Source organism: Primulina eburnea, chromosome 5 (assembly GCF_022965805.1).
Source record: "Primulina eburnea isolate SZY01 chromosome 5, ASM2296580v1, whole genome shotgun sequence".
In the NCBI taxonomy this organism is placed as follows: Eukaryota; Viridiplantae; Streptophyta; class Magnoliopsida; order Lamiales; family Gesneriaceae; genus Primulina; species Primulina eburnea.
In genome coordinates, this window is record NC_133105.1 from 26,481,566 (window position 1) to 26,507,182 (window position 25,617).

The 25,617-nt window shown below is 37.7% G+C and overlaps 2 protein-coding genes across 5 annotated transcripts; one reads left to right on the forward strand and one right to left on the reverse strand.

Annotated features, from left to right (window-relative positions):
* Nucleotides 1–8,300: 8,300 nt before the first annotated feature.
* Nucleotides 8,301–25,318, reverse strand: LOC140833141 (protein ALWAYS EARLY 3-like). Of its 3 annotated transcripts, none has more exons than XM_073197596.1 (21): nt 25,173–25,318; nt 24,157–24,264; nt 23,292–23,390; nt 22,983–23,045; nt 22,157–22,234; nt 21,495–21,681; nt 20,871–21,136; nt 20,436–20,799; nt 20,120–20,197; nt 19,067–19,338; nt 18,929–18,985; nt 18,391–18,699; nt 18,130–18,308; nt 17,730–18,012; nt 17,128–17,355; nt 16,431–16,592; nt 16,041–16,184; nt 9,690–9,887; nt 9,080–9,184; nt 8,883–8,978; nt 8,301–8,787 (listed from the first exon to the last, which is right to left on the reverse strand). In XM_073197596.1, the coding sequence occupies exons 2-21, from the start codon at nt 24,259–24,261 to the stop codon at nt 8,611–8,613; spliced, it is 3,450 nt and encodes a 1,149-aa protein (XP_073053697.1). In that variant the 5' UTR covers nt 24,262–24,264; nt 25,173–25,318; the 3' UTR covers nt 8,301–8,610. The 3 variants fall into 3 exon arrangements, with proteins under 3 accessions (XP_073053697.1, XP_073053694.1, XP_073053695.1); XM_073197593.1 differs by having other exon boundaries at nt 19,067–19,356; XM_073197594.1 differs by having other exon boundaries at nt 19,067–19,356; nt 24,157–24,267; nt 25,173–25,307.
* LOC140833142 (uncharacterized) lies at nt 11,054–14,461 on the forward strand. Of its 2 annotated transcripts, none has more exons than XM_073197598.1 (3): nt 11,054–12,439; nt 12,531–13,355; nt 13,438–14,461. In XM_073197598.1, exon 1 carries the CDS (start codon nt 11,471–11,473, stop codon nt 12,371–12,373), a length of 903 nt encoding a protein of 300 aa, XP_073053699.1. In that variant the 5' UTR covers nt 11,054–11,470; the 3' UTR covers nt 12,374–12,439; nt 12,531–13,355; nt 13,438–14,461. The 2 variants fall into 2 exon arrangements, with proteins under 2 accessions (XP_073053699.1, XP_073053698.1); XM_073197597.1 differs by having other exon boundaries at nt 11,069–12,439.
* Nucleotides 25,319–25,617: the final 299 nt, after the last annotated feature.

Genomic DNA, 25,617 nt, shown 5'->3' on the forward strand with positions numbered 1-25,617 from the left:
CGGGCTCGGGCTTGGCCAGAATAGGCAATTCAGCCAGATGTTTCTTCAATTCTTGAAAAGCTTGCTCGCATTTATCGTCCCGGCCAAATTTTTGCGCTTTTCTTAGGACTTGGAAAAATGGATAACTCCGATGAGCATATCGGGAAATGAAGCGTGACAGGGAAGCAATCCTTCCGGTTAATTTTTGCACATCTCGGACAGATTGCGGAGAAGGCATGTCCATTATTACTTTGATTTTTTCGGGGTTGACTTCGATTCCCCTGTCAGTTACCAAGAATCCCAAAAATTTACCACTCCTGACCCCGAACACACATTTGCCCGGGTTGAGCTTTATTTCGTACTGTTTCAAAGTGGTGAAAGTTTCAGCTAGATCATCAATAAAGTGGGAGACTTCCCGGGTTTTGATTAGAATGTCGTCCACGTACACCTCAATATTCCGTCCTATATGGTTTTGGAAGACAAGATTCATTAAATGTTGGTATGTAGCCCCCGCATTCTTCAATCCAAAAGGCATAACAACATAGCAGAAGGTGCCCCCGAAGGTGATAAAACTGGATTTATCTTGATCTTCCAGGGCCAAGGGGATTTGGTGGTACCCCTGATATGCATCCAGAAAGCTTAATAACTGCATCCAGAGGTGGAATATACCAGCTGATCAATCCGGGGGAGTGGATAACAGTCTTTGGGGCATGATTTATCCAGGTCTCTGAAATCAACGCACATTCTCGACTTCCCGGTGGATTTTGGGACGAGGACCACATTTGATAGCTAGGTAGGGAATTGGACTTCCCTGATGTGTCCGGTCCTCAGCAACTCTCCCACTTGCTCTTCAATTACTTTATATTTTTCAGAGCCGATGCCTCTTCTTTTGCTTCACAGGCCGGATTCCCGAGAGGACATTCAATTTATGCTCGGCCACTTGGGGCGAGATCCCAGCTAATTTCTGTTGAGACCAGGCGAAAACACTTATGTTAGTTTTTAAACATTGTAAGAGATTTACCCGGGTGGACGCGCTGATTTCTTGGGCCACCCAGACGTGCTTTCCCGGCTCAATTTCCACCACTTCTTGCTCTTCTTCAGCAACAAAATGTACTTCTCTCTCCTTGGCCACTTCTTCTTGACTTTCCTTCTCCTTCCCTTCCCTTCTTGCCTTCTTCTGTTCTACCCGAACGGTCTCACCATAACACCTCCAAGAAGAGGGTTGATCTCCCTTGACTTCCCCAACTTGTCCTCGAACTGAAAATTTAATTTTCTGGTGATAAGTGGAGGCCACAGCTATCATCTCATTCATAGCTGGCCTCCCCAATATGATATTGTACGAGGATGGGGCATTCACCACTATAAAAACAGTCATCACGGTCTTCCTCAAATCTCCAGTGCCCAGGGTCAGTGGCAAGGTGATTTACCCCTCAGGGTACACAGCATGTCCAGCAAAGCCCAACATGGCAGTCTCAACCGCCTCTAATTGATATTCATGCAAATCCATTTGGACCAGTGCCTCCTTAAAGATGACATTGACAGAGTTGCCATTGTCAACAAATACCCTCAACACATCATAGTTAGCCACTCGGGCCTGAATGACAAGAGCGTCATTGTGGGGGTAGGCTAACTCCCCTGAGGTCTTCTGGTCCAAAGCTTATGACTGGCTCGTCTCTCCTCCTCCCATCAACCTCCAAACACTCCCTCTTGCTCCTTGCTTTCCGGGCACGATTGGAATCGCCATCTGTGGACCCCCCCAAAATCATTTTTATTAATCCTCGGCTTGGGGAAGGGTCCTTCCTTTCTGCTTGTCTACCCCTTTCTTCCCGAAAACTCGCTTCCTCCCTTCTGCTTCCGCTCGGGATGTCTGTTGACTTTTGAGGAATATTTGGTCTGGGACGTCTAGACAACCAAGGTGGCTGTCTAGACTTATCTCGAGGGGGATGGGATGCTGGCATAGAACGCCTACCGGATTCCTTCCTCAGGGTTCGACATTCATTAGTGTTGTGAGAACACTCTTTATGAAGGGTGCAGTACCCTCTCTGTTCTGGTCTCGGTGCTCTCGCCACTGGACTGGGACGCGGGGCCATATCCGAGCTGCATTCTTGAATCTCTCGGTCTCGGGCAATTCTCAAAAGTACATGAGAGAAATGTCCCGGACCGCTTTTGTTGGGAGCTCTTTCTTCAGGCCTGACAGTCCGGTCTCCTCTTGACCTTTCTAAAGCCTCTCTCTTCTGGTTCTGTGCTTATTCCATATTAATGTATTTCTCTGCCCGGGACAAGAGATCTTCAAAATTCCCAGGGAAATTTCTTGGTTAAGGATCGGAAAAAATCCCCTTCCCACAGTCCTTGCATGAACGCGGTAGTTTTTGTATCGGGTGCACAGGCCGGCACATCCAGGACCACCCAATTGAATCTTTTGATATATTCCCTTAGGGTTGCATCTTGTCCCTGCTTCACCTCAAACAAGCTTAAAGCAGTCTTCTTGTGCTTCTTGCTGCTGCTGAATTGATGCAAGAATACCTTTTGGAAGTCTTCAAAGCAGTTGATGCTTTGTGGTACCAACCCTTCAAATCATCTTTGTGCGGAGTCGACCAGGGTAGTTAGAAACACTTTACACTTAATTTGGTCCCCATAGCAATGCAACATGACCATGTTTTCGAAGCGAGCAAGGTGCTCCTCGGGGTCAAAACTCCCATCATAATATTTAATTTTGGCTGACTTGAAATGTCCGGGTAATGGTTCCCGGACGATGATATCAGAGAACGGGCAACCTTTTACAATTTGGGCACTGCCCTTAGAACCAACCTGCCCCTCCAACAGTCTTACTTTCTTCCTCAACTCCTCTAATTCTTCCGCCACAGTGGGAGATTTAGAACCTGCGCTTGATTCCCTCTCCTCTTCCCTTCTCTCCTCATCCTGTGGCTGCTCACGTTGCTGTTCGGGGTGAATAGAATAATGGGTGGTGGCTTGCTTTTCCATGGTTGTCTTGACAGCATCAGTCACAATTTTGGTCAACTCAGCAGGTGTCAAATGGATGGTGGGCTGAGGGCCATTAGGTAGGGGCCACCTGCACCAGAAAGAAGGGTGTTGTTCTCTTCCTGAACTCGAGAAGTATCCTGATTGGCTATTCTAGTAGGTGCCATATCAACGCCTTAGAACTCAATTTCCCACAGACGGCGCCAATGATGCAACCCGGGAGAAACTGATGAGTCAGGTCAGGAACTCTGCTGGGTTTGCTATCAAAATGTTGAAGGAAATATGAGTTGGATGCTTGGATTGAACTTCTTTACTCCTTGAACGATTCGAGAGATTTGCGAACAAGAAAGTAACCACGTGAATGGGCGTTGAAGGGTGTCCGATGTGACCACTCCGATGCTTAAGTTAGCAGGGTACTCAAGCAAGAAAACCAATGTAGCCAAGTGATGGCTATGTGATTGGTGTGGGGAGTAAATGAGAGTATTAAATGCGAGAATTAATATCTGAATAGAGAGTAAATGCAAGTAAAAAACCTAGTATTTATAGTAGAAGATGCAATGATGACCTCGTTTTTTGTGTTTGAGCATTAATTGTAATAGGGTGGCTGATTATACCCTATTGTTCTGACATGTCAAATCTTATACTAGTCACATCCAGTCCACCTGATTTTGTCAACCATTTATGTTACTGTCAGAGATAGGTCGGCTGTGCATACTCTATCAAGTCGGCGCTATTAAATGCTTCACTCATATCAAGGTGGCCAGGGTAGAGTGCTTCTCCGGTAATTATATAGGAACCCGGGCATTTCACGTCCCGAGGAGGTCATGTTCCGGGTGATCCAATGGCCCAGCCTATTGACTGACTGCCCACTCCACGAGTCCCTTAAGTTGCATTCTCCTCATCCCGTGTGGTTCTATGACTTGGTCGTTAATACATCTTGTCACTTTATCGGTCCGGGAACATTCCATCCTGACCAGGGCACCCTCCATGGATATGCTCCATGGCCCAGGACGTCCCGAGACCTATCCATGACCCGGGACATCCCGGGGTATCAATGTAAAATTGCATGTCCCCATATAGAAACAGGGAGTTTTGTTTTCATAATAATTGGTCTAGCAATCAGTTGTAGACGTTTAATAAATTATTCGGCTAATCCATTTTATGTATGTACATGAGCAACATGATGCTCAACGGTGATTCTCATTGATATACAATAATCATTGAAAGTCTCGGAAGTAAATTCACAAGCATTATCAAGTCTAATTTTCTTGATTGTATGATCGGAAATTGATTCAACAGTTTTATTATTTGAGCAAGTAATCTTGCAAATGCCATATTTCGAATTGATAATAAACATACATGTGACCATCTGCTGGAGGCATCGATCAATACCATAAAATATCTAAATGGTCCACATGGTGAATGAATTGGCCACATATATCACCCTGAATATATTCAAGAAACATAGGTGATTCAATTTGGATTTTAGCTAGTGATGGTCTTATAAAAAGTTTTCCAAGATAACATGCTTTGCATTGAAACTTATTATTTTGAAAGATCTTCAGGTCTTTCAGTGTATGACCATGTATATTTTCTATAATTCTTCGCATCATTGTTGAACCAGGATGTCCTAATCGATCATGCCAATTAATCAGTATTGAAGAGTTATCAACTACCATGTTTGATTCAATTGGACTTATATATGTATAATGTAACACAGTAGGGAGTATTGATAGTTTTTCAACTACATATTTCTTTCCTGATTTATATGTGATAAGACACATATATTTCTCATTTTCTTCATTTATTGTCTGAGTATCATACCCATGGGAATATATGTCATTAAAACTCAACAAATTTCTTTTCGATTGTGCATCATTTATCATAAATTTTGTACCATTAGATAACAAAAATGTATTTTACCACAACCTTTTATCAAGTCTACAGGACTTGATATTGTCTTCACCATTGCTTTTGTTTGTTTTTGTTCTAAGAAATATCTTTTATCTCGGAGAATAATGTTCGTTGTACCACTATCAGGTGTACAAACTTCCATGGGATTAGTTCCTTGTTTAACTTTGTTCATAGCAGTTTCCATATTTGAACCTCAAAAAATATGAAATGAAAAAAGAAATTACTGACAATACATATGTAATTTATTGAAAAATATAAGGCATATCATAATTATACAATAAAAAATTGGCATATGAGCGCATGAAAAATAAAAATTTTACATTTAAATTCCATCAATATATTGATCATTTTCAGAGAAATCGTTCAGAAAATCTGAGCATCAAAATGAGTTGAATCACTCAAACGGCCACTGTTTTTAGTGAAGTTGGTCTATTTTTCTTTCCTCTTTATAAGATTCTTTATAGAGCTTACAAAGGTGCTCGGGGGCTCGAAAAATACGAGACAATATCCTAGAGTACCGCATCTAAAATAAGAGCTTACAAATCGTCTTGAGTGATTTTCATTAACACTTATGTTCTCATGATGCATTTTTAGTAGATGGTTCGTGACGCTCTTTCGAGATGAGTTATAGAAGTAACTATCTCGATTGTTTTCAAAACCATGGCCGCGACCACGACCACTTCCACGACCACGACCACGACCTCGAGCTCGACCAAGGCCTTGTCTCTGAATGTGATGTTGGTTTCCAGGTTTAAATTCATTTTTACTTACATCATTTACTTCTGGAAATGCTGTTGATCAAGTGGGTAGGGACTGATGATTTCTTATTAGCAACTTGTTGTTCTTTTCCGCTACAAGAAGACATGCGATAAGTTTAGAATATGTTGGGTGCAATAATTGTCCCTGCTTGGTAGAGCGATCGAACCGTGGTGCTTGAGCTGCTATGCGGTTTAAAAGATTTGAGTTGCACCATTACCACCAGCTATAGCTTTGGTAAAGCGACAAGCGCTCGGTCCTACAATTGGTATCATAGTTAAGGTCATGGGTTCGATTCTCATTGATTGCAAGAAGTGCAATTATTGGGAGGGAGATTATTGGGTGCAATAATTGTCCATGCTTGGTAGAGCGATCGAACCATGGTGCTTGAGCTGCTGTGTGGTTTAAAAGATTTGAGTTGCACCATTACCACTAGCTATAGCTTTTGGTAAATCTGCAAGCGCTCGGCCCTACATAATATCTCGTAAATCCACGCACTCTATATTGTTGTTGTAGAGTTATATTTGATGCATGAAAAGAGGAAAAAGTTTTTTCAATTATTTTCGATTCCGTAACCTCATGTCCATAAAATTTTAATTGCGAGATTATTGAATACTTCGCCGAATTGTAATCACCGAGTTTCTTAAATTATTGGAATCTTAACGTATTCCGTTCATCACGGGCAGTCGGAAGTATAACTTTTTTTATATGTTCAAATCTTTCTTTTAATCCTTTCCATAAAGCCATGAGATCTTTTCCAATTAGATATTCATATTTTAATCCTTAATCAAGATGTCGACGCAAAAATATTATAGTTTTAGCTTTTTCTTGTGATGATGATATACAATTTTCTTTAATGGTCTCACTTAGACCCAATGACTCAAGATGCATTTCTACAACGAGAGTCCATGACATATAATTTTTTCTGTAATGTCGAGTGCAACAAATTCGAGCTTTGCCAAATTTGACATGGTGGTACTAGAAAATAAAAACGCATTTTATTAGTTAAGTTCTTAATCTCTTAATATGACAATAAAAAAGTAACGAATAAATTATAAGTATAAACATTCTTAAAATAAATAAAAATTGCGAGGCGGATATTCTCCGATAAATACAAGACTAGGGAGTATAATAACCAAAATAATTCTACAAAATAACCTTGAAAAAACCTTCTTCTTCTTCGAAAATTTTGATGAAGAAAATTTTTAGAGAGTAAGAGTAAGTTTGGAGTTATTGAATGTGTTTGTAAAATCATATTTATAGAACAAAAATTAGTCGTTTATGATCGTTAAAAAACTTAAAAAAATTAAATGTATGTATATGTAAAATTTATGGTAATAATATGATGTATATAATGTTAATCATGTTTAAATAATTATGTAGATCACAATCATAATATGATATTGAGGTGTCAGAGACTCATTTTATATAATACCGTGACATTATACAAATATATATTTAATTATTATATAACATAATAAAAATATATAAACAATGAAATAATATCTTATTATGTTATTATAATGAAGTGTCGTAAACTCCTTTTGTATAAAATATGATATTATTCATATATATTATATACAATAAATAAACAATAACAGAATAAAATTATATAAGTAGTGTAATAATATAATCAAATCACGTTATTATAATGAGGTGTCATATACTCTTTTTATATAATAATATGATATTATATATTAAATATATATATAATAAAAATAAATAAACATTAAATAACTATTCTTACTTTTGAATATTGATACATTTTTCTTGTGTTTTGGAGCTTTGAAAAATATGGATAACCGAACCTTCTAGTATCGTGTTGGTAACGTGTTAGAAGTAAAAATTTACGATAAAAAAATAAAAATCTCAAACTCACAAAATATATTAAACAACACACATTATAAAGTTTTGTCTACTCAATTATGTTCTTCACAAATTGAGAAACCTATTTATAGAATTTATTTGGAAATAATCCAAAAATAAATACATCATTACATACATCTTCGCACATTAATTTTTAATATTTACAACTCTTATTTTCAACGTTCAATAATTTAAACTCTTTATTTTCAACAGAAATTTCGACATCCTAAAAAGAAGGTGAAATTATGATGTTCTTTGCATCTGGGATCTGCGACTTCTCATAGATTCTTTAGATGTTGAAACTGTGATCCTTAAGGAATCTGGTCCGTCGACAAGCTTTCCATTCTTTTACTTTTGAGAAGTAGAATTGGGCGGAATAGCTTCTTCTGTTGTATCTTTCTGATATTGAATGATGCTATCGTCGGCTCACTGTCACTTTTCTTCTCTGGTTTTACCAAGTTCGTGTAGTTGTTTTTGGATGTTAGAATTCAAAAGATGTACATACACAGATGATTCAGAGGATTAGTCAGTAGCAACATATCAAAATTTAATGAGTTAAAATTTAAATTTATCTTAAAACATAATTGAACAGATCACGTTACGTTTCATATTTTTAATTAGGCATCGATTTAGGAACTAAGAGGCTGCGGCGAATGGATTTTTCATTCGGAATTCTCGGTACAAACTGATTGAGCAGTTCTCAAATTCTCATTTTCAATAGTAAGGTGCATTTTTACATCAACACGAGTTATTTAAATCCTTCATACTACAATTATTTTAAATTCTTTCTTTCAAATAGAAGATAATTTCTTCGTATCAAGGAATCCGTTTCCTCCACCAAATTCCGTCTGTTATCATGTACAAATTATCTACATAAAAGGAAGATTAATCAGTATATTTCTGCTAGTAAATAGTACATGCGAGACTATTTTACAAGAATCAGAAAATCATCTAGTCGTACCATAAAAAGTTCATGTTCATACAAAGTGACAATATAATGTTGTTCTAAAAACACGTGATCACCCAGCGAGCGCTACATACAATTCAGAACAAAAATGAGATCGATTTAACTTATCTACAAGGCAGATTACCACAAATGACACCAATTTGATATCACTAGGATTGTGTCACAGTCGGCATTAGTGCCAATATTTGGTTCTTGATGATACCCATGCACTTCTGTATTTCATCATAGATTGGGAGATTTTGCGAACTGCAGGGCCGTAAGCTCGTGACAGCAGAATCTAGTATTTTCGCAACATCTTCTGGAGGGGATTGTCTTTCCGTACACTTCTGCAATAACAATAAATAAACAATAGCTATCTGTCAGCATAAATAAAGAGAGAGCCATTTCATCCGATGAAAAATGGGTCGCTTATGTGTTTCACCTGTATCATAAGTAAAGTAGCTATGCATCGAGTGATCAACTCCGAAGGAATTTGTATCTCAATGTTGGAGGAATTTGACACTTTTGAATCAGGTGTCTGCACCAAGTATACATTCAAGAATTCAATTGATCCTCCACTATATGGAAAAACAGAACAAATATGTCATACGGACAAATGTGTAATATGGAAGACCTTACCGAGGGCATGCCAGATTCATCAGATGGAAGATGGTCATTTACATAATCTATAGCTTCCTCTATTTTCTCGACGGAGTCTTCTTTAACCTTCAGGGATGATAGTGCCTAAAGTTTATGCGCAGACATTAAAACAACACCAGTAGAAAATGAATGTTACTAATATGATATAGAAAAATAAATACCTATCCATCACCGTCATTGTTAAGCTCATAACTGGAAAAAGATAAGTATATAATAAATAAATGGTCACAAAATTACTATCCTGTTCATCCAGATGAAACACTAGTCTATTATTACGATATCTTTCAATAAAAGATTAATCTCTCTATTCCAAGCAGACAAATATGATTCAACACTAACCATGTAAATACTCCTACTTCGGTCAATTTAATGAGACTTACGACAAATTGAGCCATCTGAAGAAAAACTAACTTTGGACTGTCTCAAATGTAATCAATAATCAACAAATTTAAACTGAAAATGTTGCTGCACCAAAAACAAGAGTCCCATGGTGTCTCACGGTGAAATGCTTGTAAAAATTGCATAATGAAACATGCAGAAGTATTAGACTGGGAAAGGGACAACTCAAAGTACATATGCACTTGCATACCTGCATAGCTGCATCTACCAATATACGGGCTTTTGTCTTGGAGCTATCAATGATTTCATTCACATGCGATCCTGCTCCAAGATGTAGGCATGCAGAACGGTCAACAGAATCACCTAAACTGGGGACTGGCTTAAATTTAAGTGGACTGCTTCCTTGATATGTGTTGCGTAGTCTCAAGCGATGCAAAGCCGAAGATACCTGCCACATAAAATTTGTGGCTGAACAATAGTTTGAATGTAAGGTTTAGGAATTTAATTCACGTAACCTGAAAGATTGCATTTAAATTGTGTTTAATTATTTTTATGCATAATTATTGCATCATAGAAATTATTTCATGAAATTTTAAAAGTTCGTGCATTAGAGTTTCTAGATGCATTTCACGCTCGAACGAGTAATGGAGACCGGTGAATTTTCAGGAAAATTCTTTTTATTACATTATTATTTTATTAAACTAATATAAGATGTTTTAAACGTATTTTTCAAGAAATGGGTTTTGTTGAGTATTTTTACCCGCCTGAGCATATTTTTCAGTGGTACGTAAATTTTATCGAACGGGGGACTTTTTGAGGGTTCGGGTAATATTTTCAAAAACTTACCAAAACGAAATATTTTATGGGGATGTGTTTGGGCTTGATAGGCCTATTTTTAAGCTTGGTGGGCTCAAAACTCTTTTTAAGCTTTTAAATAATAATTGTTGGCCCATTAAAGTTTATTTTACTATTTAATTAACACCTAAACCTAAACCTAATATCCTATTTCACCAGCCGACACCCCCTCCTCTCAGCCATATTCTCTCGGTTTCAGCACCCTTTCAGCAGCAAGGCTTCGGCCACATCTTTTTCTTGCAAGATAAATCTCTCCGGCGCTTCCCCGGCACTCGTTCTTCGACATTCTTGCGTAGAATTCTTCAAGGCACGTTTGTATCTTTCACTTTCTCTTCATACACGCTATTATATGCTGGAAATATTGTGTGTTCGAAAGATTAAAGATCTTGCATGCGATAGTGTTTTTGGTTTAAAACTTGTCATAAATCTTGCATGGTGTAGTTTATTACTCACATTTTCTGGAATTGTGCAAGGGGCTGCTGTTTTGTTGATGCTAAGGGGCTGTTCAGGGGAGCATGGTGGAGTCGTGAGGCTGGTGTAAGGTTTGGGTGTGTTAGAGAGAGGGCCGAGAGGTGTAGGGGCGAAGGGGTTCTCGTTTTTGGTAGGGATCGGGTGAGAGGCCGAGCCGGCGGTGCAAGGGCTAAACCAAGCCATGGACCAGGCCCTGGTGGGCTTGAGACCATAGTTGTCAAAGGCACGCCTGAGGCGCGCGGAGCTTCAGCGTCTTATGGGCAACCAGGCGACGATGCATGGGTGGGCGAGCGCCTTTAGCGCCTTGAAGCCGCCTTTCTCCGGGCGATAGGCGTTCCAGGCGTTGCGCCTCTTTGCAGAACCATGATCGCATCGCATAAGCAGGTTTCTCCTTTATTTTTTAATGACCCAAAGCCCAACTAAATAAGCCCATAACTAATTTCATCCCACAAGTAATTTATTTTTTAAAAAAGCCTAGTTTTGCTTTGCATGTCGATACGTATTCTCATTTCTCCCTGCCGATTGAAGCTTCTGCCGCACACCATTCTCCCCTGCCATTTCTGCGCACACCATTCTCCCATACCTATTGAAGATTGAAGCTCCTGGACCTGTTCTTCTCTGCCACAGCCGCAGGCTTCTGTTTTCAGGGCAGATTCTTCTCTTTCAGGCTTTTGTTTTGCATTTATTTTAAAAAAATAGCCTAGTATGGCTTCTCATCCTCAATCAGAAAACACACAACCACATAGGGATAATAAGAAAGACCCCTGTTGGAAGCATTGTTATTTGAAAAATCCAAATGATACTAATAGTGTGACGTGTAGGTTTTGTGGCTTCACGTCCAATGGAGGAATTTTTCGAGCCAAACAACATATTGCTGGGAATTCAAAAAATGTCAGAAAATGCAAAGAGTGTCCTCAAAGTGTCCGTGATGAGCTGCTGAATTATATGAATGAAAAGAAGAAGCAAACATTGAGAGCTTGCGGTGGAATGAAGCAAGATTTTTGCTTTCTTGATATCGATGAAGATGAAGACGAAGACGATGAAGAAGATGTACAACCAAGCAAAAAGAGAAGTTTGACTCCCATACACGAGGCTGGAAGTGGAAGTGGAAGTGGCAGTGGCAGTGTTAAAGGGCCCATGGATCTCTTTATCACGAAGAAGAAAACCAAAGGGGGGAAATTGAGGCAAACAAATATAAACGATGATTGTGATAAAGAGCTTAGAGATCGAACAGTTCAAAAGATAGCTCGTTTCATGTATCAAGCTGCGATTTCTTTCAATGCTGCCCATTTAGATAGCTTCAAGGAAATGATTGAAGCCATAGGTCAGTACGGGCCGAATTTGAAACCACCAAGTTATCATGAATCGAGGGTACCACTTTTACAGAAAGAAATTGCCTACACAAATGAGTTGTTGAAAGAAAACAGAGATGAATGTGAGAAATATGGTTGCTCAATTATGTCTGATGGGTGGACTGATAGGAAGCATAGAACATTGATCAACTTTTTGGTTAATTCACCCAAAGGAACAATGTTCTTGGAATCTGTGGATGCATCCGCCCATGTCAAGACTGGAACCATGTATATGAGTTGCTTGATAGATTTGTAGAGCGTGTGGGAGAGAAAAATGTCGTGCAAGTGATTACAGACAATGGCAGCAATTATGTTTTAGCTGGTAAGTGAAGTATTGAAATTTTATTTCCTTGGATATTATTTTACATATAACATAAATTGATTCTTTTTTGTTTTGTCTCTTTTTTTTGTAGGTAAACTTCTAGAAGCAAAAAGACCGAATTTGTTTTGGACTCCATGTGCTGCTCATTGCATTGATTTGATGCTAGAGGATATTGGCAAAATTGAGGTGGTTCGGAAGACTATTTCTAGAGCAATTGCTCTTGTTGGTTACATTTACAATCATGGAGGTGTTTTGCACATGATGAGAGAATTTACTGGAAACAAAGAGCTGGCAAGACATGGATTCACCCGTTTTGCAACTACATTTCTCACTTTGCAAAGCCTCCACAAACGACAAAAGGCTTTGAAGAGAACGTTCATATCAACACAGTGGATAGAAAGTAAATGGTCAAATGATATAAAGGGTAAGAAGGCAAATGATACTGTTTTCAAGCCTTCATTTTGGAATAATGTGACATACACCCTTAAAGTGATATGTCCTCTAGTGATGGTTCTTCGCATTGCCGATAATGAAACAAGGCCAGCGATGGGTTATATCTATGAAGCTATGGACAGAGCAAAAGAAACAATTCTCAAGTCCTTTGATAACAACAGAGAGAAATGTAAAAAAATATTAGAATTTATTGATGCTAGATGGGATAATCAGCTTCATCATCCTTTGCACGCGGCAGGATACTACTTAAACCCATATTTTTACTATCACAATCCGAAAGTTGAGACGGATGCAGAAGTCACAAATGGGTTGTTTGCATGCATACAAAGATTGATTCCAAGCCATGACGTGAGGGATAAGATTATTATGGAGGAGTTGCCGGTATATAAGAACTCGGAGTCATTGTTCGGCAACGAATTTGCCATTAGAGCAAGGAATAATAAAGACCAACCAATGGCGCCTGGTATGTGTTTTTTTTTGCAAGAAGTTAAATAGTTAAATACTTAAATATCAAATGAAAATGATGAGATACATTTTTTTTTCAGCGGATTGGTGGAAAATGTTTGGCAATGGTACTCCAAATTTGAAAGAATTTGCTATCAAAGTTCTTAGCCTCACATGTAGTGCTTCGGGTTGTGAAAGGAATTGGAGCATATTTGAGCATGTGAGTAAATACTATTACGATATTACATGACTCCTTTCACTTTTCTTTTCAATTTATAGTTTATGATGGTTTCGTCATTCGTGTCACATATACATTCAAAGAAAAGGAATAGACTAGATCACAAGAAACTAAGAGATTTGGTATATGTGAAGTACAATCAAACACTCAAGGCTCGTGCGGCTAAGAAAGATAAAAGAGATCCTATAGTTTTGAGGAATATTGATGATTGTAATAATGAGTGGTTGATTGGAATGATGGAAGCTGGAGAGGAACCTGTTTTTGATGATGATGATGATACTTTGACATGGAACGTTGTAGCAGAGGCTGCTGGAGTAGAAGAAGAAACCAGACATACTAGACAACAACGGACCTCGAACCCTATTTATAGGGGAGCTTCAACTTCTAGAGGCAAAGGTAGGGGAGGACGAAGAGGTCGGGTGACAAGCCAAACTACTCATGCTCTACAATCACCAATGGATGTAGATGAAGAATCTACTGACGAGGGGGAGTTTGATGATGATGTGTTGAAAGATGATTATTTAGACATTGATGAAAATGTGGAGGATGGTGATGTTGATGAAATGATTGAATTAGAAAGTGATTGATCTGAGTCTAAGATTGTTTTGGAAAAATTAAATTGTCTAGCATAAGATTTGAATGTGTTGATTTATCGACAATATTGAGATATTATTGTTTTTTGTTACTTGAAGCTTTATTTATTTAGTTTTTCATATAGTTCATTTTTATTAATAGTTGATTTTTAGTAGAACATAAATATATAATACATTCTCTCTATATTATCGCCTCGTGGCTAGGCGATCGCCTTTTGTCGCCTAGGCGTTTGGGCGCTAGGCAGTGGCTCGTCGCCTTGATGTCGCCTAGCGCCTTGACAACTATGCTTGAGACATGGGTTAGAGAGGCTTGACCGCTGCTGGACTGTCCTCAAGGCCGTTCGATCGAGTACCAGCGCAAGGGGTGAAGTAGCGGGTGATGGCTTGGATTGTTTTCTCGTCTCTTAGCAGGTTGTCGCGTGCATGGGGCTGAGTCCGTGGGTAAGGTAGGTCCAGTAGGGTCTGGTCTTGGTCCCTAGTGGTTTGGTTCGAGGCTGGTTGGGGTGGTTAGCAAGTTAGAGCCGAGATAGGGGAAGTAGGTTCTCGAAACTTTGGTGCTGGAAATTTCAGCAGCTCGCTGGCCTATGATTCAATGGTCTAAGGATCGGGTTTGAGTTTTTTAAGACCTTTTAGATGTGTATTAGGGAGGGTAAAAAGTTGGAAAATTTTAGTTAAGTTTCGGTTCGATTCGAATTAAAATCGGGACTCCGGTCCGAGTTTTAAAACGATTCGGTTAAGTTTTGTATTTGAGCTCGAGTTTACGTCTAAGAAATATTTGTAACATGTTTTGGGATGTTTTAAGGAGTTTGGTAAGCTTGGGCTCAAATTTTAGAAGTCCCGGGGTAAAATGGTCATTTTGGGTTTCCAGGGACAAAATTGTCATTTTGCACCCGGGGTGAGATTTTATTCCTGGCAAGGCCCTGAGCACATTTTTCATCATAGTTTATGCATCATGATCACGATTTTTAAGAATTTATGATAATGTACGTTCCATGCTTGGTTTTAAGGAAAATTACATATGTGCATGATTTTTATAAGTAATGAAAATGATATTTTGAATGATGGGAATTAGTTGTGGCTATCGAAGTATATGTAAATGCTTAAGACGTATATGTAAATGGCGATGATGAGGCCTAGGCACAATGGATGGATAATCCTGCACTGATGTCCGACAGCTGTCGGGTACCACGGTTCTATGTATGATGGATCCATCGTAAATGATGATGTACAATACTCACCTCTAATGAACTGAATTCACTAAAGGAAACGATAAACAATGAATGACGACTGATGAATGATGATTAACGATGAGTTGTTTTTACACGTCATGATTTTACACGACACGTTTATGTTACGCTTTTGAAAGTTCGTGAAAAAGTTTGTCTAGTATGATATTTTTCCCTGATGTGTGCCATGTATATGTACTTGTTATTTCCAGTACAGGCATGTTGAGTTTTTAGACTCACTAGACGTGTGTGATGCAGGTGAGTTCGATATCGAGGGGACTGGAGGTGCTAAACTCGGAGTAGGCAGACCCGGTGAACGACACGACCTGAGGACCTCATGTTTTTCCGCACATTTACGATTTTATGATATTGAGAGTATATGAGTATTTTTATACGCTGTTATATTAGGATTTTTACTCGCTTATTTTCCGTGATATTTTATTGGTGATTACTTACGATTATTTTTAAATGATATTTAGTAGGACTGCATGAATGCAGTTTATTCGAATGCTTATTTTCAAAATGTGACCTTTATAAAAAAAAATTTCTTCCGCATTTTTAAAATAGTAGACGTTTCATTGAATGCACCGAGCTCACAAATTAAAGCAAAAGGCAAACCTTTCGTTTTCCTGAAGGGAAAAATGTACCTGTTCATTGGCTTCATTCAACTGTACAAGCACTGCCGCATATTGCTTTCTGAACGAGTCTGAGTCTTTCAAAGAGACATCGTCGTCTTTTTGATGTTTTAACACATCATCGTTCATGTTCCTTAACTCAAGAACTATTCCTTCCTACGCGTTATGGCAAAAAAGATGAGTCAACAAGCACAAGCCCATTTGATTCCATTGAAGTTCTGTTAAAGTTCAATGCCCAAAGAATAAAGCACTAGGTAACAGTACACCAATAACTTGGCAAACTGTGGTGGTAAATTTTTCATGAGATGTACGAAAAAGATGTAAAGCTGTTGAACGTTTTAAGGAAAATGTGTTGATGAGCATAAATAACAACATCACAGATTAGTAGTTGGTAATATTGACCTTCTTATCAAGAGCACGAGTCAGTTCAGCAAGAGCTTCAATGTCATCTTCCTTTGCCTGGTTCGGAGCAACTGTACTAGGGTGATATTGAGCTGTTTGTTGGTGAGAGGCAGTTTCACCAGGCCCAACCTTTGATTGGGCATTAGCATTTGCAGAAGCTAACTGGAAAATATAAATTTTATTACAGACATTTAGGCTTGTAATGAGATCACTATCTGTGGCGAGATTGAAAAAGTACACGGTTTGGAAGATGCATAGCTGACAACATATTTCACATTTAGGTACGAACTCATACATGAGCCAAACAGCTATGCATAAATAATTTCTTCAGAATTTGTTCATGCACACTGAAATGACCAGTTCGTCTATTTCATTTATGTGTTTCTTCCAGAAACTTGTATCTTCATTCATAGTAATTAGATGAAAATGTGAAATTAAAATTCAACAGAGCATAAATAATTTGGAGGGACATACATTGGATGCTCCAATTACATGTAGTTCATTATCTTTTCCACTATGATTTTATTAATTAAAAGTTAGTTTCACCATATGCAACCACTATAGGAAATGCCCGAAAGATAAGAAATGTCCGGGTTTCTATCAATCAAGGTACAACGTAGGTGAGAGGTGACAAGTTACTGCTGAATTGAACTTATGATCAACTAATTTTAATGAATAGTTAGAGAGAAATTCATGCCTTAGTCAGCTTCAGCGAACTGGAAAGATTAGCAAATGGAGACAACTGAGAGAGACCAAGACCATCTCTGCTTTCAAGAATGTCAGTAGAAGAAAGCTTCATGTATTCTTTCAATCGCCCATTTATTTGTAATTCATTGAAATTTTCAAGAAACTTATCAGCAGCAACTGTATGTCCCCCAAGCATAGGCATATTCTCAAAAGGATACAAAGGCATGCAGTCAATATCCTGCCAAAACAAAAGGTTGGACATAAGATAAAGGATATAAGGATTTGAAGATAACACCTTTTGGAATTCTGCTTGTTTTTAAATTTGAACATTTTCATATGCATATCAATTTCCCATGAGCAGCATGCCAAAGTGACCATTTATCATTTGCCAACAAGAGAAAGTATAAGTATAACACGTAACATGAATTTCACTAGCTATAATTATTTCACACACAAAGATGTCATGATAATCTCTAGTTCTCTACTCAAGGCCAACATCATCACTTCAAGATCTCTCTAATACATTGACATGAATTTATACTTCTTGGTGACATTGCAACTTCGGGATATGACATAAAATGAAATCATTGTCATGCGAGAAAAGCAGGTTACCGTGAGAAATTCAACCCCCAGCTCATGACGGTCAAATTGAACCCGACATTTAGAGTGATAAACAGTTAGCACACTTCCGTCATGAATCTCCCTTGTTTTTGGATGGATAGCTATAACACGTTGCCCAACTGACAAAGGCCTCGCAAGATCTGTCGGCAGTCCTTCCCTAACACCTTCACGAAGTTCAGTGTAGTGTTTTCTTACAGAATTGCGATACTGATTAAGCTTCTGTTTCTCTTCCTTCAGGAACTGCTCTGAAAATCGCCGTGGTCTACCAAGAGAACTGCATGAACAAAGCAGTCATAGGGTTATCCAATGTAAACATGCTCGCTGTCCATAAAGGTCCAAATTCCAGATAATCGAAAAGATAAGTTTCCGCAACCAATGACCAAAACATTACCTTCTAATGACGCCCCACTCTGCACGAGTCAATCTTGGAACATGACCTAATCCAACATGATACAAATATTCAACAAACTCCCTTTTCGCAAACCAAGGAGAATCAATAGCACTGTAAAGCCATTCATATGTGCACCATCTCCTTAGACGTGAGTTCACCAAGCAATTAGATAGTTTTCCCTGTATTACATCAGAAAATGCATGAGTAAAGTATAGTCTAGCTATCTACTTTCCAGCTGTTATATACTGGAAAATACCAAACCTTGAGATTTGTTTTGTCATGAAGTGAAGCAAGATGCAGGTTACTTTGGTCATTTTGAATTTTATCATAAAATTTCAAATCTTTTTGCGCCTGGGGTCTTTTGAGGTTCATCTTACGCCTGCTCCTAACTTTTGTGGTCGAGTTAACCTGATTAGCAAGAGGATCCTGTATGGCCGATTGAGCTGAATCACTCCCTTCTTTTCGTAGAACAGCACCGGAAGAATTTTCAGATATTTTCATCAAATTTGGTGAACCACTTTGGGAAGTTTTCTTACTCTTGCTCGCCGATTTCTTCCCCGCATCTTGAGCCTAAACAAAGAGAAGATGCCATTTGAGATAAATAAAGCATTAAGCCAACAAGCCATAAGGAAAAGTTCAAACCAATGTTACAAGTTGGGGCAGCATACAGAAGTACAGAACATTAAAAACAACTAAGCAAATCAATAAAAGGAAATTAAAACCCCTACGCTACTTAAAAGAAGAAGAATGTTAAGTAAAATTACATGAAGAACGGAATCATATAGCAAAAAACAAGTACCTCGATTCCTGACGATTCACTCAGACGCACATCAGAATTAGCATCAGTTTTTTCTATCTGAAAATGAACTCGTGTAAATCAACTGTACAAGAATCAAAATTACAGCTATTAAGAATGGTGAAATTGCGTCTATCTAACCTTAGATATCTGCACCCTTTGTTTTTTTCTGACACTTTTTGCGACAAGCCGACTAATATCGTGTTCTTCAGGAACAGAACTCTCATCATAAACAGAGACTTTTCCAGGTTTTGTTGTTTTGCCAGACGCAACTCCAAGATTTGGTTTGTACACTTTCATCCTAACACCAGAGGATTTACGTTTTTCTTTTTGTTGGTTTGCCGGCAGAGCTTCCAACGAACCAGATTCATCAACATAGTCACCATCTTCATCTTTAAACCGCATGATCGACTCTGATGGAAAATTTTGAACTAATTATTGTAGGTAAAGAGGCAATTCAATATGACAGTGTAGATGACTAAGAATTCATGTAATGCTTTTACTAAGAGAGATATTACTCACAAACTGAACACTAAATCTTATGGAAACATCTTGATTCTGTACATTTTTCCCAAAAAAGAATCAGAAAATTCCACACATTATTAAACTTAGCTTAGAAGTAGGACAAAGTAACACACACCATACGAAAAAACAAGTTCCGCCTCTTTTTCATTATTTTGTCCAGGACCTCCGATTTTTTTAAGTCATGTCAAGCCCAGATTAATCCAGAGCCGAGTAGAATTGGCCCATTACAAGAAATACTTTACCAGAACCTACATTTTTCATTCAAAGAGTTGGACCTGAACCTTGCTTAACAAGAATCAAACCCCTCATCACTTGAACCAATAGATAGTTTTCACTACTTTATAACAAGTTTATCAGGTGGATAAATAAATAAAATATGAAAAACCCACTGGGCACCGTACAAAAGCATATTCTTCTTAAAATATAATGTACTCAACGACACTCTTGAGTCACCTGCTCCTCTAGAGAGAAGAATGACGGAAATATGGGTTAAAAAAGTAACAATAATGCATAAACCACAAAGTAAGAACTCTTTATTTATGACTTGAAGAACGACACAAGTTGATGCAACCCACTGGAAGAAGCAATCCACTGGAGTGAGTTGTTACAGCGCCAATTCCATTCCCCTAATTATTATTTTTAACAGGAAAATGACCATAGCTTCCTCACCATCTTCGTTTTCTGTTGGCATCATCAGCGACAAATCAGCCAGAGCTTTCAGGGCATCAAAGGCAGCACCTTCGTCTTCTGCACAGGTTAGATGTATCTTAGGTTTGTAAACCTCAAGGGCTGGTACAAAATAAAAAGATTAAAAGCTAAGAGGAAATCAACATAAACAAAACAATAGAACTACATCATAAAGGCAAGTCTGATCTAGAATCTTGATGTCTTTGAAGCATCTAAGCATGCAAATTCCTTATTCATATGACATAGACACATTAGATATATTTATAGCATATCAACATGTTCACAAAAAGTTAAGTACCTCTTTTGAAAAGAACCTTTTTGCTCTTTTTCCTCTGACTCGGCAGCGAGGACCTTAAGATCTTGGCGTCAGTGACCTCTACATCAAACTTTCCTTTCATTTCACCTAATCTTAAGCCTTCTTCTGTTCCACTGCATTCTTCCTTGATGTCCTCCAAGTCATTCTCATTAGTGTCATCAACTTCAAACTTCTTGCCTACAAGCTTTATCTCCTTCTGTCTTGCAGTATTAATACTCCCAGTTTCCATCGTAGAAGCTTTATGCTTAAACAGCTCTCCAGTGTCACCTTCTGTGCTTCCTTCTAAATCTTCTTCATCCATATCCTCACCCCAAATCTTTGCATCAGGTATTTCTGCTACAGAGTGCTGTAACCAAAAGTAGGAATTTAAAATTGACGAAAGAATTATTTCTTCCATGCATAAGGTCAAACTATTACCTTTCTCTGAGCACTCCTAATAGGTGACGACATAACACTCTCAGTTCTTCTACTTGGTGTTCGAGAAACCTGGGGAGAGCCACCTCTCTTTGATGCCTCTGCCAGAGCTACGGCTATTTCATGAGCAACTTCATCATCATCAGCATTAGCTTTGATTTTCAAGCCTTGCCTTGTTGGAGAAAAGTACTTTTCCAAAGAGTTATTTTCACCTGAAAATGAAACAGGGAACCTAGGTGTCCTTTTTCCAACAGGACGAGGTCGAGTTCCTGAAATAAACGCAATAGTTACATCATTAGAATACCATGTTCTTACTGTTATAGCTTCAAAAGACCACAAAAAGAAGGGAAATATCGAATATGTGAGCTCTTCTCAATTAGATTTTAAAAGGGAGGGAGGGGGAGGCAATTGCGGAAAGAATGAAAAATTAAGCTCCATTCCAAATGTAATAAAATGGGCCAGCAGAACATTCAGAAATGAAATTTTAAAAATTTGTAGGAATTCTTATGCCTATAAAGCTAGGTACAAATCAGTCGTCCACACTAGCATGCAACTGTGTCATGCCTTTGTGGTTAACTAAAGAAGATAAAAACATTGCTAACTCTTTTCTCATATCATTATCCATACCTCCAGTTCGTTTTTTCTTCAACAATGACAGGCAACCGTAACTTGATGCAACAGTCTGAGAATGAGAAACAAATTTCTCATCTGTTACTTTAGACGTAGTTGGCTGAACTTTTCCACGAGCACGCTTCTGAGTCTTTCGAGATGATCCTGCTCCATCATTGCTTTCTTGTTCACTGTCACTTCCAGCCTGTCAAACCAAAGTTAACAAGACCCAATATGCACAAGCCATTACTAGATGCCAGTTACGAATGATACTTGGCATATCTAGACGGCAATTGAATTAACTTGATGATAACTCAGGTAACACAATTTCTCCACCCACTTAATTCTTTGACTATAATCAAACTACACTGATAAAGATCAACTAAAAGTATTCGATCTAATAAAAGTTTGATGTCATACAACACGAGGATGCATATATGACAAATTTCACCATCATTCATCATAATCCTCATCAAAATTATGTCCGCTCGTGTAAAGCATCACTTCCACTTTAAAGAGAAGAATAGAAAAGTATTCCCACAAAAAGACAAATGAATTATTTCTGCATAATATTCCATCATTTTTGCTCCTATGAAACCTACAACACTTCACATCACGAATTTGAAAGCAGAGAATTTGGCCGCATATCATAAGTTTGCTTATTGAAATAAAAGTCTCACCAAATTGCTGTAGTGATCAGTCATCATAGCAATAAGCCCAGCTTTAGAAGCAGTTCCCTCAGGAAGCGACAAATAAGCCTGACATTAGAGAGCTAAAAATAAGTAACAACCATTTCAAAAGAAGAAGTGAAGAATGGCTATGTGTCTCCCACTTGTGCTTTTTACGAAAAGAAAATTCAACAATTTAAACCTTATTGCAAGAATTTGTTTAATCCTCATATGATGTGAACTTGAAACGAAATACATTGGAACTATGAACCCCTACTTAAAAGAACATGTAAGGACCAGTAGCTTTCATGCCAGCAATGTTAATCTCCATAAATATGTGATGCTCTGCCTAATCACAGAAGAAAATTAAAAAAAAATCTACTTCACCCCATCAGTTTTTTTCGCTGACTACTATTGTATGACATATCATCCTGTCTTCCCATTCACTGCTCTACAAACCATCACAATTTAAATTACATCAGATAGATGGCACTGCTTCAGTTTGTGCAATTAAGATTCCACAAGCATGTACAATAAGATATATTATGACATAAAAACCTTCAAGTTCTTTTAGCTACAACATGCATTTAAAGGCTAAAGTTTTTCAGAAAATTCACGGTTTTTTTCTAATAGTCGGTTTCATTATGTACTTTCGAGCCCCAAAATGTTATATAAATAGGAAGGGTAAGAGCAAGAGTTTTTTATAGATTAAACAGTGAGGCTATGAGAACATCGAGAGGTGACAACAGGCTGGAAGCAGGATATTTAAAGACAGTAGTGAGATGGCAAAACTGCCCCGATTTTTACTAGGAAAATTATTGTGCAATAAAAAATTTACCCTATTCATAGTATAAAGAGCCTCCACCATTTCAAAAGATCTGTTTCGCACAGCAGCAGACACCTATAAACACACAAAACAGAAAAAACAAGCTGTCAGCAACGAACAGATTAGTGGCCAAAACAGTATGCCATGCAATAATTAATTCACAAGGATCATGCCAGCGCAAATTTCCTAGTGATTTTGTAGTAACTCAAAAATCGATCATGGAACTTATTAATTATTAATAACTGTGATCTCATTTTTTAAGAAAGGCATTCTGAGGTAACAAATTAATGCTAATAATGCAAAAGTATACGAGCAACCTACCTTTTTCCAATCTTTTCCATACTTGCGATAAGCTTCATAAAAGCGGATGAGCTCTTCCTGGCTCCATTGAGACCCAAGCATGCCAGACAGTTTCCTTTTCTGCAGAAGATACAAAAGGGGAAGGGTCTGATGCTTTATACATTTAAGCAGAACCACAAATTTTATCACTAGAAGAGAAAAAAACACAGTTCAGATATTTAAATGCTGCACTAAAATTAACTCAAGAGCAATTACAGCCTACAGGGGAAAAATTCAGATGCGACAACAAAAGGTTATAGCAAGGAATAATGTGGGAACTTGTCGTAAGAAATAATGCTACCATTATCCTTGAGATCTCAACTCAAAGTCTCAATCATCAATAAAAATTTTGCATTTCAACAACCATCCTTTTAACTTCTCAGCTTTACAAGCTCCACGGAGAATATTATTGCAGTGTTCTATGAGGCACAAATGAAAACATAATTGAACAAATAAACTTTACCAGTGGCGGTTCTTCTGACTAGCCCATTCACAAGACAAATCTCAATCACCATTAAAAAGGTTTAAGGTTGCTTAATTTAGAATTTCATATTTTACTCTAAAATGCAAGTCTACCTGGCATGGATAGCAGTAAAAGGAGGACAATTAGTCCACGGATCCCTATCAGGTCAGCAAAAAATGAAACTTTATACATTAAAATAGAGATGTCAGCACCAGCATTAACCAGGCAGAAGCATTGACCAATAACGTTAGGTTTTAAAGCATAGATTTCTAGCCTAGGTCGGAGCTACCACACAATAGAAACACAGGAAAATTGTTGGCATTGGAAAGAAATTTAAACTCCAACAATTCAACAGAAAACATATAAACCACACTCTAATCTCACCCGATCATTGCTTCTTCTAGCACTATCTCCATCTTTGCTCGGTGATATTTCATTAATATAAGAATAATTTTTATTCACGCTTCTTGATTTTCTTGGTGGACCCATTATCTGCTAAAAATACATAGACAAGTGAGTGAGTAGACTAGAAAAATGGATATAAAATACAAATAATCATGGACTGCGGGAAAACATATTCATTTGACACAACTACAAAAAATCTAAGAGAAGCATAGATCCTCTTTTTACACCAAAAAAGAACTTTGAGCCCACACCATTTAAGTATTACCCATAATGAACATGTATAAAGGTGCAACCATTAGAAACAAAGCATTTCTTCCACCCACTTGATAGCATAACCAAAACCCAAAAAAATATAACACAACTCATTTCCCACTCTCGAATAAATCTGAAACATGATTAACAAAATGTATATTAAGCAAATTAAAGAAATATCTGACATAATACCAATAGAAAAAATATATAAAAATCGCCCCAGAAAAAACATTTAATTTACACGCATGCACACAGAAACACAAGACAAGAGAAGAAAGACACACCAATAACTAGCCCAAAGAAGGATAAGAAAATGGTTTTGAGCTAATACCGCCACACATTTAAATACTGAAATTTTGAAAAAATAGAAGTTGGATCCAATTACAACCAACGCCAATAATTGTTCGTGCGGGTGCAATCCACAGGAGCACACGTTAATCCAAAAACCCGCCACTAAAAACATCTCAAAATCAATCACAATTGGAAGCTAAGCGCTCCAAAATTTACAGGACTATTCATACACACGCAGAAGTGGGAAAAAGGAAATCACACAGAACTGACCAAATTCACTCAGACGTGAAGCAATTTGAATTTGAAAACAGAAAAAAAACAAAAAAATCAGAAGCCCTGAACCAAAAGCCTTCGATCGAAGAAAACCTTTGAAAATCACAACTTGGTAAAAACTCGAATCCACAAGCTTAAAAACAAAACTAAAATCGACAACACCTCTTTTTTACATTTACCTTTCATGCGAATTCAATTGAAAACACTGGAAAGACCTCTTCAGCTCAGATTTGATGAAGCCGGAGATGATTACAGATAAACAGAAGAAGGAATGGAATGTAAGGGGGTAACAACCGCGAAACTCTTTTCTTGGTTTTCTTTAATTTAATTAAATTGAATTAAATTAATATTTTAAATATTTTTCTTTTTTCATAAAGCGGCCGAACGAGGTCACAAAAGTCAGGCCCCTTCTTTTAAAATTTTTATATTCAATAAATTATCTTAAATCATTATATATTTAAATTGAGGGAAAATCCACATCACAGGCAAGTTCGTTGTGATTAGTCCCATATCCTTTGAAATTTTCATGCAATACTTGATAGAAGGGAAAAAAAAAAATTAACTCCCTTCTCAATTTTTTATTCATTTTCCTTCATTAATATTTTATTATCTCAATTTTTTTCT

Coding starts and splice junctions, on each gene's coding strand:
- LOC140833142 (XM_073197597.1), top strand. CDS start 12,599: ATGCTAGAGGATATTGGCAAAATTGAGGTGGTTCGGAAGACTATTTCT. Junction 13,356..13,437: donor AGACCAACCAATGGCGCCTG/GTATGTGTTTTT, acceptor TTTTTTTTTCAG/CGGATTGGTGGAAAATGTTT.
- LOC140833141 (XM_073197593.1), bottom strand. CDS start 24,261: ATGGGTCCACCAAGAAAATCAAGAAGCGTGAATAAAAATTATTCTTAT. Junction 18,700..18,928: donor GTGAATCGTCAGGAATCGAG/GTACTTGTTTTT, acceptor CTCTTTGTTTAG/GCTCAAGATGCGGGGAAGAA. Junction 18,013..18,129: donor GAGTGGGGCGTCATTAGAAG/GTAATGTTTTGG, acceptor TTGTTCATGCAG/TTCTCTTGGTAGACCACGGC.